General features: G+C 37.4%; 1 protein-coding gene across 2 annotated transcripts in view; it reads left to right on the forward strand.

Annotated features, from left to right (window-relative positions):
- The first annotated feature begins 759 nt into the window (after window positions 1–759).
- Window positions 760–14,654, forward strand: part of Adamtsl1 (ADAMTS like 1) — a 393,459-nt gene continuing 379,564 nt past the window's right edge. For both annotated transcript variants that reach the window (XM_070007848.1, XM_070007857.1), the window contains exon 1: window positions 760–897. In XM_070007848.1, the coding sequence (XP_069863949.1) occupies window positions 835–897 (63 nt within the window). In that variant the 5' untranslated portion in view covers window positions 760–834. The remainder of the gene's footprint in view (window positions 898–14,654) is intronic.

The following is a 14,654-nucleotide window of genomic DNA, read 5'->3' on the forward strand; positions in this document are numbered from 1 at the left end:
CTTCTTTTTAAAGTAGGTGATCTAAGTGACTAATTGGGCTTATAGAATTAATACATTTTGGACATGTCAACTTGTCACTTTACAGAAAAGCAATTTGCTTTATCTTTTTCTTTTTTCAAATGAAATTTGCAGCACTCGAATAAATTACATTAGATTTAATGACAAACTTTCATAAACATGTATAGTATTTCTTTTCCAAGTCAAAGAGGAAAGTTCTGGAAGAAAAAGAAGAGAACAGTTGCATAGAATGCATTTAAAGGACACAGTCAGTCCGTTTTTTGACTATGGCTCTTTCCCTTTATGGCATATGTTATATATTGACAGGGATTAAGTTTCTCCCCTGAATGGAACAATACACGGTCACAGGGAGCTACTGTACTTTTACAAAGCAACAGACATCAGCACAGGCAAACGGCCAAGGGAAACGTATCTCACAAAGAACTGACCAGGTTAGTTAAAAGCACAGTGAGTGCTTTGCCCTTCTGCGTCCCTGGCATTTTCCTGCTGGCTCTCCTTCTCCAGCTCCTTTCTTTTCTGTCCTTTCTCCCCCTTTCAGCTCGCACTGTTACACTTTCTCTGTCCCCCTGGCTTTGTTATTCAGCATGTCTGATTAGCAGGAGCCTGATTGGCTGGCTGCCTGCTCAGAGAGAGATTCCATTCAGCTTACCCCCCACCCATCCACCCACCCACCCTCGGTCAGGAAATGTGAGCGGGGCTGATGGAAGCTGATAGGCAGGACCGGAGTGTTAGCACCAACAGTGGAGGTGACAGCAGGCAGAGGAGCACTTAGCAGCTTATTCAGTGTCCGATTCGGATTCCGGCAAGGATCCAAGCATGGAATGCTGCCGTCGGGCAACTCCTGGCACACGGCTCCTGGTTCTGGCTTTCCTACTCCTGGTAAATGTCTTTTCATTTCAATACGTTCCCATTTAGTCTGGGTGCTGTTGAGGAGTGTGTGTGTGTGTGTGTGTGTGTGTGTGTGTGTGTGTGTGTGTGTGTGTGTGTGTGTGTACACGTGTGTACACGTGTGTGTGTACACGTGTGTGTATACACGTGTGTGTTGTGTGTGTGTGAGTGTGTACGATCCTGATCTTAAAAACTCCAGGTAAAAGAATGTATATGATTTTAAAAGCAAGAAAAATAACTCTTTTAGAACTTTAACCCCAGCTTCCCAAACAAAATAAAGTCTGCAAGACTTTCTGGAACTAGTTACAGGTATGTAATTGTATTGATAACTGAGATATGAACCTTAGGATATACTGCATAAAGTCAGAGCTAAAGACTGGATAAAAGGTTGTGTCTATACTTGGAATTTGGGTAACAGACATCCTGAAATCAAACTCACTGGCTGTGGTGCTGCTGGAATTTTTTGAAGGATAGGATGTGAGAGAGGCTTTCCTCCAGCACTATGTATGAATTATTTTCCCTCCTATACATATGTATTAAGGAACCAGTTTTTTTTTTAAAGGAAGGAGAGTTCTTTCCAGCCAACCCAGATTACAGTTTATAATTACTGCAAGCCATTTGTGGATAACAGTTAATGCTCATATTTATGAATTGAGGATTAGAGTGTTTGATCTGAGATCTCCTTTTTGAAGACAAGAAAAAAAAAAAGAAAACTGATGATTTTTCGTACGGCTGATTTCCACAATCCTAGTGATAAGATGCTCTTCCCCTGAACATCAGCACACATTGCATTTTTTGATTCAAAGTAAATGTTCCGTTGTGACTCATACTTGGTTTTATGGGCAGAAAATGAACATTTACTGTCCAAAAAAAATCTACACTCAAAATATTAATAGCAATGCACATTTTTTAAACCAGAGTGTTCTGGGCAGGCAGTTTAGTAAACCTCATCTGAAGGTTTGATTCCAAGATTTGCACACATTGGTTCCAAACAAACGTGATTGTAGCTTTCCTTGCCACATTTATGGCATGCCAGAACTTCCTCAGAAGGTAAGAAGGCAAGGAAGGAACAGGTAAAAATGTGCCCAGCGTAAAGGTGGCATTGCTTTGTTGATGCAGCAGGAAAGGTTTTTTTTTTTTTTTCTGCTTTCATTCTGACAAACCATCTACACTATAATTTTGAAGTAGGAAATCAAGTTATTCAGTGTAAGCTGAAAAAAAAAAACAACTCTCCAGCAAGATCCATCAGATAATCAGTGATTAAATATTTTATCCATTCTTCCATTTTAATCATTGAAGCTAAAAATTATAACTCTGCTTGGCAATCAAAAATATATTTTTAATTTCTTATGGACACTAATAGCACAACTAAACTTTTAAGCATAGACTATGAGATTTCACTGTTCTGAAGAATATAAAGAGCAGAATGTTTAGGTGTGCTTTATGACTTATGGAGCAAGTAATTTATGAAAGATGTCTCATTTTTTCCATATGGGATATGGTACTTATATACATCATTAGTTTGTCTCGTCTTTCCTCTTTGTTATTTTTTGAAGTGTTTGTTGTTTTCTCATCAAATTGAATCATAAAGCGAATCCCCAGTATGCATTACTTTTTTGATACTTTCATATGGAAGTACGATCTCATTATACTTTAGTAACACTTTCCCATTCAGGAATAGACTGATTTGCTAGACATTTGGTAAATGCATTATATTCCTCTATGATATCTTGAATATTCATACAGGTATTTGAGCATGTAATTAGGTCTATGTGAAAGAAAAAAGAATGTTTCCTTGTTACAGAAGGATATAAGTTTGAAATACACTAATTGTGTTAGGAAGTTAAAAATGAAGTATTAGTTTTTATGCTTATGTTTAAATGATTAAGAAACAGAGAGTTCTGCCAAAGAAGAAAGACCTTGCATCCCCATTGTGGAGCAATGCCCAAGTTAGTGAGAGCTGTTACTTATTGTGTGTCTAAAAGTGGCAAAAGCATAGTTAGTTGTTTGAAAAGATTACCAGTGAATCCTGCGTGAATAAAGCATGTTTAAACCCATTTTACAGACAAGGAAGCATGCTCACATTTTATCCAAAGGTCAAGTAATGAAGCGAACATTAATTGTTTGCTTTGTATTATGGACGTAAACTGTTTGGAAATGATTGGAGCAATGATGTGGGCTGGACTGTGCTCTTTCTCGGGAGATGTGGAGGGTTTTTGCACCATGTAGGCCATTGAAAATCTGATGGACCCTTGCTATGCTTGCTCATTATCTGCCTCTTGTAGCTTTGTTAGTTGTGAATTATGGACCCTTTGCTACGCTTGCTCATTAACTGCCTCTTTCAGCTTAGTATTGAATTTTTGGTTTTGCTTTAGCCTGACCTGCAGTTGACTTCAAAGTAGAAAGGTGACATCATCAGTTCAACCTTCAGACTTGATAGTGCAATTAATTGGAGGATTAATTTTGCATATAATTCTTTATGCATTACAAGAGTATCTACTATTAGAATTTATTGAAGTAATTTCTAAAAATCTCTGTAACTTAATTGGAAAACATCCTGTCTGTTTAGTGGCAGTCCAGGGTTTACCTTCCAAATAGCTTTCCTTTTATTGACAGCTAAATCCCGTGTCTCAGAACTTGTTTCTTGAGTGTGTACAAATATTAACTGCTGTGGGACTCAATTTTGTGAAAATCCTTTTTTTAGCTAAGTCATTATTTTTAAAAGAATAAGGTCCATATTTTTATGTGGTAGACACATCATCAAATTCTTCTTTAAATACAACTGGACAGTAGTACCAATCAAGAGATTTCATCCTGATATTCAGGTGAAATAAAGACATGGGACATAACTTTCTCAAGCTTCCCATCTCATTCTCTTTTTCCATTCTCCTCTCTTTATCTCAATTGTTTAGTTCGAAGGAATGTGGCAAAACCCATGACTACCCAATGACACATGTATCCATCCACATTGAAGTATTGTCAGAAAGGCATTGAATCAAGCTTACATTTACTTTTTGTTTCCTGTGAGTGCTTTTAGGCTCTTTTGCTTGCTATTGTTAAGAGTTGCAAGAGTAACACCAGAAATTATAATAAAGTACATGTGTTTTTCTGTTGAATTTCTTTTTCCTCTCTATACTAATTTATACATGGAAACCAGTCAAACACAATAGCCATTCCTTCAGTTCCTCTGGCACTCTCTTCCACTATTATCTAAGTGAATCTATCTTGGATGGCGAGAAGCACCATTAGCTTGTGGAATGAATGTTAAATCCCTTATTACAGCAGATTGTGGCCTGTTCCAACAGTGTGTGTGTGTGTGTGTGTGTGTGTGTGTGTGTGTGTGTGTGTGTGTGTGTGTGTGTGTGTGTGTGTGTGTTTATATACATAGCACTTCTAGTCTATTTCTTATTCTTATACTGTCATTAAATCAAGATTAAGGATTTTTCTCATGAATCTGTAGGGCATAGAAAGTTATTTATTTATTTATATTTATTTTTGTCGGTCAGGGAGCTTGAAGTCTGGGTTTGGGCGCTGTCCCAGTGCTCTTCAGCTCAAGGCCAGTGCTCTATACCACTTGAGCCACAGTGCCACTTCTGGTTTTCTGGTGATAAGAGTCTCACAGGCTTTTCCTGCCCAGATTGGCTTTGAACCATGATCCTCAGATCTCAGCTTCCTGAGTAGCTAGGATTACAGATGTGAGCCACTGGCTCATGGATAAAGTTATTTATTTTTAAATTTTTCTCTTGATGATTTTGTTAAATGTTTAGCACTTTCAGACTCCTGTTTTTAGTGTTTTAACGTGCTAACCATGTCCTGACCCTTATATAATTTTTCATGTGGACTACTTCTATCACTTTATGTAAACTAAGGGGAGACTGTCCAATAGTGGCCACTAGTGAACTACAGAAGAAATCCTTTTATTCTAGGAAATCTTTTCCTTGAAAGAGTCTATAGATAATGAAAACATAAAAGAGAAAAAAGAGTCAGGCTATGGTGGCACATATCTCTTACCCTAGCTTCTCAGGAAGATAAGATATGAGGATCACAGTTTAAAGCCAGTTCAAAGCCAGCACAAGCAAGAAAGTCCATGAGACTCTTATCTCCAATAAACTACCAAAAAAGCCAGAAGTCGAGCTGTGGGCCAAGTGGTAGAGTGCTATCCTTGAGCAAAAGAAGCTCAGGAAAAGTAACCAGGCCCCAAGTTTAAGCCCCAGCACCTGCACAAAGAGAGAAAGGGAGGAGGAGAGAAAATAAGAGAATCTTGTATTTTTTATCTTTACATAACTATTAATACATACTGTTCTACCAAAATATTTGGATAAAGTAGGAAGTAATCCTCTAGCATACCATGAGATGACATAGGCTATTACTAAGCTGTAATTTAGGAGTGACATAGGTTTATTCTTATAGTCTAGTACCAAAATTAGTCAGTGTTTTTGGAATTCTTATCAGTAAAGTATACAAAATAATTTTTTAACCCAGGTTATTTTAATGCATGTTGCACAGGACTTACATTAGGATGAGGCACGATCTGGTGGTTTGATTGTCTTCTTTTGTGGTGGCTTAATAAAAATATAATTTTTAACTCTCAGAAAAAGAGTTGCTTCTTGCAAATGTCTGCAATGATTGCAGTAACTAGCACATGGCCTTTAGATATGGGCATCAGGATTGCTTGTAAGTAGAGACAGAAGAGTCATAGAGTTTATCACACAGTGTTCTAATTCTTCACATTTTCCATGGTTTGTGACTTTATGTCTCTACTCCAGTTTCTTTGGTGAAAGGACAATTCTGCTTTTAATTTGTGTATCTTTTCAAGCTCCAGAAATGACACTTTCTCGGGTTCAATTACTGAGTTTCATTCTGTCCTTCATCACTAAGCATATTCTACTGTTTCTGTGACCTCCTGGATACTGTATAGTGACCCAAGAGTGACCCCTTCATAACATAAGCACCAGAGTCTTCCAGGGTGAGAGAATTCTTTGAACCACCATGAATAACCTAGGAGTGTTGAGATAGACACAGGAAAATGCATCTAAATTAAGTATTACAACCTTCCCCTTGTTAATTTTCTTCAGAGAGCTGCCTTCGAACTTTGTGTTTTCACCAGAATGAGACAAGTTCATGTCATTTTTCTGTCTCCACCGTAAAAACCATACCATGTGGTTGAAGTTTGGCTTGATTGGCAGTACTGGCTCAGAAGCGGTTTAGTACTGCCATAGCAGAGGTGATGTAAGTCCAAAAGGCTCCTAATTGAAATAGGCCAGCACAGCTGTGTGGAGAGCCTGCCTGGGGTAAGCTGTTGCTATCAACCCCTTCTTTCCATGAGCTCAAAAGTAAATGACTAAATCTCCCCAGTTCCCGAACTTCAAGATTAAAACCCATGTAGAATAAAGCCTAACTGTGCTGCCTGCCCTCCAGGGACTTTGCTAATGGGAGCACCCAACTCAGAAAGTAGCTAGTTAAGTTTTCTGGCCACGTCAAGAAGATATCCCAATGGCTGCAACCAACAATGCCCTCCAGGTTTGGTATATTCCCAAGAAACTCAGAATTTATAAATCAGTTTGCTTATTTTCCTATATTCACTAGTGTTCTCTATTTTGGTCACAGAAATATGTCGTATCTAAATATTAAGCAATTGTAACCTTCCTTAGAAGAAATTTCATAATTTCTGTGTTTGACTATCATTATGCAAAAACCCATTAACATATTACTAGTTAAATATAAGGTTGGCACTCAGTAATCACATATCAGAAGGCACCAGTAATTAATTATAATGTCTAAAATACCTTAACTGTCACTTTAATATTTCTTGTGCTACTTTGCACTTATATATTTTTCACATTTAGCCTATATTTCTGTCTGCTGCACAGAGTTGTGGGGGACAGCAGAATGAGTAACTTGCTTCTTATACCTCTATCAAAATGCCTGGTAATTAAGATCTCATAAATGTGGTTGAATGAATAAGAAAATACCTAAGAATGACTCAGCAAGAAATTACAAAATGACAGTAAAGTCCAACTACGAAAGGAAAATGTGAACATTCATTTTTCATTATTTTATTTTAGTTTGTTGTAAAGGTGTTGTACACTTTAAATGTGAAACATTTCATTATTTCTGGTAAGTTAAAAATCCATTTAGAAAAGACATATATTTTATTTTTCTTTTCTCAACAAATACAGCCAAATAATGAACAATAATTAAACAGCAATTCCTTTTGCTGTTGTCAATTAGGATGGATTACTTTTCATGTTTTCATATACCTTTTATCCATTAAGTTCTCAAGTATTTTTCTTTCCACAAGACTTGTCCAATGGAAAAACATGATATTTACATTAACCATACTTTTATAAAACTTGAAAGTACTTTTACACTGCCATTTTAGCAGAGACAATGTATGGGTTCACCAAAATTCATTTCTTTTTACTCCTGGGCTCAGCACCAAGCTACATTTATCTGCTTTGGGCAATGCTATGTGACCGAGTTCTGGTCTGTAGCATGTAGTCAGAAGTAGCAAATGTCCCTGGATGCCTAACCCTTTGCACATGATCCTCCAAGCATCAAATACTTCAAGCCCTCTCTGTTTACCTGCCTGCTGGATGCAGAGCAATTTTCAAGCCATCGGGATTGGTAGGCATACCAAGTGACAGGACTGGACTAGGTCCCTGAGTGACTCCATGGAGCCCAGCCCCTCATCAGTACCCTCACAGACTTTCACAGTGAGCATTCATTTACATGGGAGTAAGAAACAAACCTTTATTGTGTGTGAATACACTAAATTTGTGGAAGTGTGTGGTTATGCTGAAAATGTTCAAATAACACATGCTTTGAATTTAGATGCCATGCATGCTAGTGCTTTCCATGTATTACATGGAAAAAGAGAAATAAGAAGATGCACACCAACCGGATAGTCATTGAATCACTGAAATTTGCAATTTTCTACATATTCAAAATGTACTAAGTAGTTCAGGGTATGTATTTTACTGAAAGAAAAAAAGGTCAATTTTTCAAAGATAGACTCCCTGAGTGTGGAAAGTAGAAAGGAATGAAGAAAGAAACTAACAGAGGCAGGTCTATAGTAAACCAGTTAAAATCTCCTAAAACGGAGCAGGGCCAAACCACCAGTGTGCAGTCACAGAACCAAACAGATCCAAGTGGAAAGCAAAGACAACAGAAAAAAGACTAAGAAACAAAAACCAAAGCATTAGCTGAAGTTCCTCCAAATACAAAGTATCAAAAAATTAAGAAGTAAGCAAGTGACAAAAATGGAAAGAAACAGGATCCAAAGGCAAATAAATGTTTTGCAAAGCAGCAAATAAAGTACAATACATTTATTTAGTCTACCTGGTATTTAAGCATCTTGGGCATATTTTTCTTGGAGTCAACTCTCAGTTTTGTCTCTATAATAAAATGCCCAAGGCAGCTAATTTAATAAGAGAAGATATTTATTTAGTTCCTGCAAGTCCAAATGGCATAGCTCAAGGTCTGTGTCAAAGGGCTGCCCTTGGCTGTATCACTTCATAGCATAGACAGCAATGACTAGAGTATTTGAATGTAAGCAAGATTACTTCTCAAACCAAAACAGAAAAAGAAATAGGATCTATAATCCCTGAGAAAACACCCCCAATGACCAAAAGATCATTAAAGATCTGCATCTTCTATACTACTACCTGGGACCCAAGACTTGACTGACAACGGAGCTCTGTGGGAGACACACAAGCCACACCCAAACCATCACTGTGCCCCATGTCAAAGTAAAGCTTTGGTTTAGGAATGTAACACTCTGGTCCACAACTGATTGTAAGTTCATGGATGAACTTGGCCCTATCATGCAAATTCCATACATCTTCTGGCTGCCTATGTACACACTTATTTCCTTTTTTTTTTGTTTTGTTTTGTTCTTATTTATTTATTTTTTTAATTTTTATTTTTTTATTGTGAAAATACTGCACAGAGGGGTTACAATTACATGGGCAAGATAATGAGTACATTTCTTATCAAGCATTGTAGCCTCCTCTCTCCCCAAGATGCTGTGAGAGATAAAAGACCACAGGTAGATAGTAATGTGTGTTGCAAACTCAAAAGTTGCTATCACACTTCAAGTGATTACTTTCATTAAGATGAAAATCATGTATCTACCAACCATCTGATTAACACAAAGCTAAACTTTCACAGAGACAGCTAAAGGTTCCATGGAACATAGATTAAGCACTCACAATGAGACGCTTGAGTATTTTTTTAGATGTTTTGTTTGGTTTTTTTTTTTTAAGTTTCCAAAAGCAATGTTTTGTGACAACAGTTCTGTGATGGACACTATTGTTTTCAAATGCCCTATCAGCTGGTTCATCCTATAAATACATTTTCTTTTTTCTTTTTTTCTTTTTTTTTTCTGTCAGTCATGGGGCTTGAACTCTAGGCCTGGGCGCTGTCCCTGAGCTCTTCAGCTCAAGGTGAGTGCTCTACCACTTGAGCCACAGGGCCACTTCCAGTTTTCTGGTGGTTTATTGGAGATAAGGGTCTCACAGACTTTCCTGCCCTGAATCGCGATCCTCAGATCTCAGCCTAGGATTACAGGTGCGACCTACTGTCATCCAGCCTTTTAAATACATTTTCTGTCCCAGCTGAGATATTATTTGTTTAACCCTATTGTCTAGCTGTGAGTGTTTATTCTAGATTCTTCCAGAGTGTTAGTTTCATGTAATATGTTGCTTCAAATACATTTGACTTCAGAGTTTAAAATTATTCTTATAATTATTACAGTTGAGAATACCAATGTACACAATAAAACACACTGGAATAGTTTTCTTAGGTAAGATTAATTCTTTAAGGGAAAAATTATTGAAGTAAATTGAAATTGTTAGCTATGAATGCTACAATGCCTGTAATCTTAGTGATTAGGAGACTGAATCACAATGATCAAAAGTTCAAGGCCCGCCTATACATTGAGTTTGATGCCAGCCTGCATTAAATAGTGAACCCTTGTCTCAAAAAACCAATGAAAGCAAATTGTTGTAATTATGAGAATTATCATGAGGCATGACCAATATATAGGGAGGTTTTAACCTATTCTACTGTCACTGCAATATCATATTGCCAGACTTTAATTATGTTCTTTATTTTCTTACTACCTTGTATTAATATTGCAATATCCAAAACCTATGGAAAGAAACAAACATATTCCACTTGGAATTATAGTTTTATAAGTACAATTAATATAGTAGGTTATATCTCCTAGTATCCTTAGCATTTTGCTAGAGTTTTACCAAAAGTTCTTATTTTCTATCTTTCCTTTTCTTTCTTTTTTTTTTTGAGATAGATGCTTACTAAATAGCCTAGACTGACCACAGCAAACTTGTATCCTCCTGACACACTCGTTAAAATAATTTAACTGTAATTAAACTAAAACAAAGATAGATGAAAAAAAGAATAATAGAAAAATCAATCACAGGAGGCACATGCCATTTATAATAGGGATTTAGTCTCCTTCTGAGGAGTGAGCTTACAGAACTCTAATAGTTTCACCACCTGTGAATTATTTGGGTGCACCTCATAAGCGGGTTCTTTCTTCTATTTGTTTAAAGAAATAAGTAGTATGTTCGCCAATTCTCCACTACATTAATTTTCACAGAGTTTCCATTTTCATCTTCATTGCTTTTTCAGATTTTTTCCAAAGTTTTTGCCATTCTTCAACTAAAGCTTTGAGTGTTTTCTTTTCAATTTTTGTCTGGGGACATTCTCTAAGATGATTTGGTATATTGGCATAAATGCTATGGCAAAGGAGTGTGATAACCTAAGATATCCTAACATAAAATCCAAGAGCTCTAAAGAAATGAGACAGGAAATTGTGAGCAACTTACAATAAATTCAAACTGTCCAATAAAATAAATAGACTTCACTTTGTTCTCATAGTAAGGTATGGTCAGGTGTCCAATTTCTCAACCAAGCTTGCCAGCTCTAATCTCAATCACTGTTTGAAATTTGTACATGTATTGTTCAGCAATAGAACCAGAAATGAAAAAGGTAATGGAAACAATAAGAACTCCTACTGTTCAAGTGCTGAAGTGAGATTTGATAGGAATTATTTTTTTTGAAATGGCCTGTTCTTTCATTTAGTTGTTATAACCATTGGTCATCGACACCTAATATAATCTCCCTGATGGGCCACATGCTATTACTTGTCACTTGGGGCTTGTTGCTGGTCTGAGATAACAAACATGCTTTGAATATATTGTTATAAAGGTAGCTTTATAGCACTTAGATTTCCAGGCCATCCATCCATAGTTCTTTTGAATTAGAAAGGGTCTTTAAGGAATATGGCATGTGCCCTCAATTGACTGGGACCTCTTGAAAACAGGATTTTGATTTGATTTTGTCTTGGTTATTTTCTTATCCTTAACAACAGGTAGTCTGATGTACATCAAGTTCTTTAATGTTAGTTAGATGTTTGAACACATGAATTAATGTCCTATTCTAGCCCCTTAGTTTAGACAATAATCAGATTTAAAATATAGACAGTTACAAAGGACTTTGAGACATATCTGCCAGGAATACCTGTAAGTGGAATCCTGATGATGCTGAGGTCTGGATCCCTTTCTTTTCTGCTCATTCTCCTTCAGTTAAGTTCATTCTCTTTTTAACTTACCACATTACTACTAAATACCTGTAAGGAGCTGGGCACTAGTGGCTCATGTGTTTTATCCTACCTATTCAGGAAGCTGAGATCTGAGGATCACAGTTCAAAACCACCTGGGGCAGGCAAGTCCATGAAACTCTTATCTCCAATTAACCACCAAAAAGCCAGAATGGAGTGGTGGAGTTGTGGCTAAAATTAATGCAACAGAGATAAACACAAGACATTATGTTGGAAATGAGCTTTACAACTTGGAGGTGGGAGGGGAGTTGGGGGCAGGAACATGGGAGAAAACCAGAGAGAGGGTAACACTATTCAACAAGAAATGTACTCATTACCTTACTTATGTAACTGTGAACCCTCTGTACATCACCTTTACAATGAAATAATAAACACAAAAATAAAAGACCTGTAATAAGAGCCATTGAGTTGGCCTTGGTAGAGAGAGGGAAGTTAAAGTGTCAAGTGATGTCACAGTCAGAAGGACCAAGGAACTAATGAAGCTGTTGGAAAAACAATCTTGACTTGCCAGCTTATAAACATCCATGTGACGTGGGAAGAACAGGCCATTAATATCTGCAAAGCTTGTTTCTTACCCTAGACTTGTGTCATAGTAGTAAGTTATCACTTCTCTTGCTTTCATAACTTTGGTTACATATATGTATAAATAACTGGCATAAAGGACCTTGCATGTGGCAGGTCACCCAGGAGTGTGAGTAACCCTCTGTCCCCTTAGTGTAAAACAACAGCATCCTCACCCCTTTGCTGGATTCTTGGCCATCCACTGTTGAACAGAGCAGATGTGGTACAAAGATGAGGCTTTCTTTATGTAATATCAGAAAGGGTTTCAAAGTGGGGTGGGGAAGACAGGAATTAATTGGCATACTTTCCACAGGTTTTATGTTGCTGTCATGATATTATTTTCTTTAAACTGTATATTTAACTATTGCTGATGTAAGGGGGTCTCTGCCTAAAGAAATAGACACATTAATTCATTATTTATAGTGATTCAAGAAAGAATGTGTTAGAAAAACTCTAGCTTTCTAAAGATTTATATTGAAGGTCATTTTTGAGTCATGCCTTTTCTTTCCTGAAATCCTTTTTTTTTAAAAAAAAATGTAATACTGAAACCTAAGCTTAATGAGTATATTACTCTGTCTCTGTGTTTATTTGATACATAAACACCTGTCTTTTCAATCATAGAACTATGCATATGTAGTGAAACCTTTAAACCAGCCCTTCGTTCAAGGGCATAAAAGGCCAATGAGCCTCATGCATATAGGATGCTACTGGCAGTAGCTTTCTCTCAAAATGTTTGCTCACTTCAGTTGGGTGGTACTGACCCTCCTTAGAGTAGCATTGTTTGGGCTCCATGATTTACAAAATCCTATCCAATATGTATGCCTACCTTACAGCTGTAGATAATTTAAAGGAGTTATTCTCAGATATTTGCATTTCACAGGCCACTAACATTTCAAAAGAAATAAAGGGATGGTTTACAGATAGGAAGGAGGTATAGAAAATGCAGTTTCTCATTTTTATTGTGTCACCTAAGGACATAAATAAAAGAAACGATTGCCATAGTTTCATAAGTGAAATAATAGTAAGGAGAGGGCTTGCTTCAATGTAAGAAACACTTCACACATATTAATTTAGCTAATTTTCCTATGGAGTCGTTGCAATTATTTTTTCCATCTAACAGATGAGGTAACAGGCACAGAGAGGTTAATACATGCCTAACGTCACTCAGCTGGTTGCAGCAGAGTGAAGATTTGAATGGACACAATATTTCTCCTTGTTTCAACTCCACATTTTGTTTCACGCATACAAGAAGTTAAAATTTATTTAAAAAAAAAAAGTTCCAGGTGCACATTCTCAAAAGAAAGAAACAATAGCACATATAGTTTATGGAAAACTAGGATCATTATTTTCCTCTTTTTTTTTCTGTGCACCAGTAAAAACAAACAACAACTTCATTCCGTATATCAGTGAAAACTTCATCCCGGGCTAGACGGCTCCATGACTGTCTCTTTTCCTTGAGATCCTTTGTATACAGCAAGTTTAGAAGGTAACACGGACGGAGGCTGCACAGAGCATAGAAGGGGCTGTGGTGGCATAAAAAAGGTAGAAGTGGAAGAATGCTATCCTTTTCTGACTGAGTGCCTCGGGCTCGATTCTAGGCAAAGAGTAACTCAGTAGAGTTGACTAGGGGAGAGAAGAAGGAGCTTCCCAAGCAGAGGGACTTCCATGAACAAAGGCACAGAGGAAAGGAGGGAGAGCTGAGTTTAAGAAACAGTGAGTAAATCTCAACAGCTAGAGCCTCACCAGGCTATACAGGGCCTTGCAGGCCATGCCCAGAAACTTCTTTTAGAAAGATAGCTCTGTGGCCACACAGAGTGGAGAGGCCTGGAGAAAGGAGATCAAAAGTTACAAAATTATTGCTCTTCTGGTGATCAGCCAGGATGTCAGAAGGAACAACCACTATGAAGAAGAAGAGAGAGAAAGTCTGTCTGTAAGGGCTATACAGCTATCAGGAAGAAAATCCTACTGTGGACACTATCTTCAGGCTCAAAGACTCTTAGAATGCCAGCTGTGTGCTAGAGCTCCTTAGAGCTCCATTGCTTATCAAAGGAGCTCAGAGCCTGGCACTGAGTAGGTGCTCAATAAATGTTTGCTAAGTGGAAATATGAGAGTGTGTGGTTTTACTCAAGGAATCCCTGTTAAAAATTGTGTCCTAATGTCAAGGATGATCTTTCCCAAACTATGGGAGTCCTTTGGGTGAAACAAATATATCAGCAAAACAAAAAGAAAAGAACTCTCTGTTATTAAGTGGAGCATGAGTTGCAGGCAGAGTCTTGCTGGAGAGATGGACACAGGTTAGGCTTAACCCCTTGTTCACTCCAGTGAGTGTCTCCCAATAAATAGAGGGTTTTAATGAAGAACAGATCTGTGTCTTTTGAAAAGTTAACCACCCTCAGGTAGCTCAAAGCCTGTGACCTGAAGTTATGTTTGCTCCTTTTAGTGATCTTTGGTCATTTCTTTGGTCTCTCATCAAATAGAACCTGGCTCAGCTCATCAGATTTTCATGTCCCACTGACAGACTTTTCTTTGGGCCACCAGC

Source organism: Dipodomys merriami, unplaced genomic scaffold (assembly GCF_024711535.1).
Source record: "Dipodomys merriami isolate MVZ:Mamm:240054 unplaced genomic scaffold, mDipMer1.0.p SCAF_11, whole genome shotgun sequence".
In the NCBI taxonomy this organism is placed as follows: Eukaryota; Metazoa; Chordata; class Mammalia; order Rodentia; family Heteromyidae; genus Dipodomys; species Dipodomys merriami.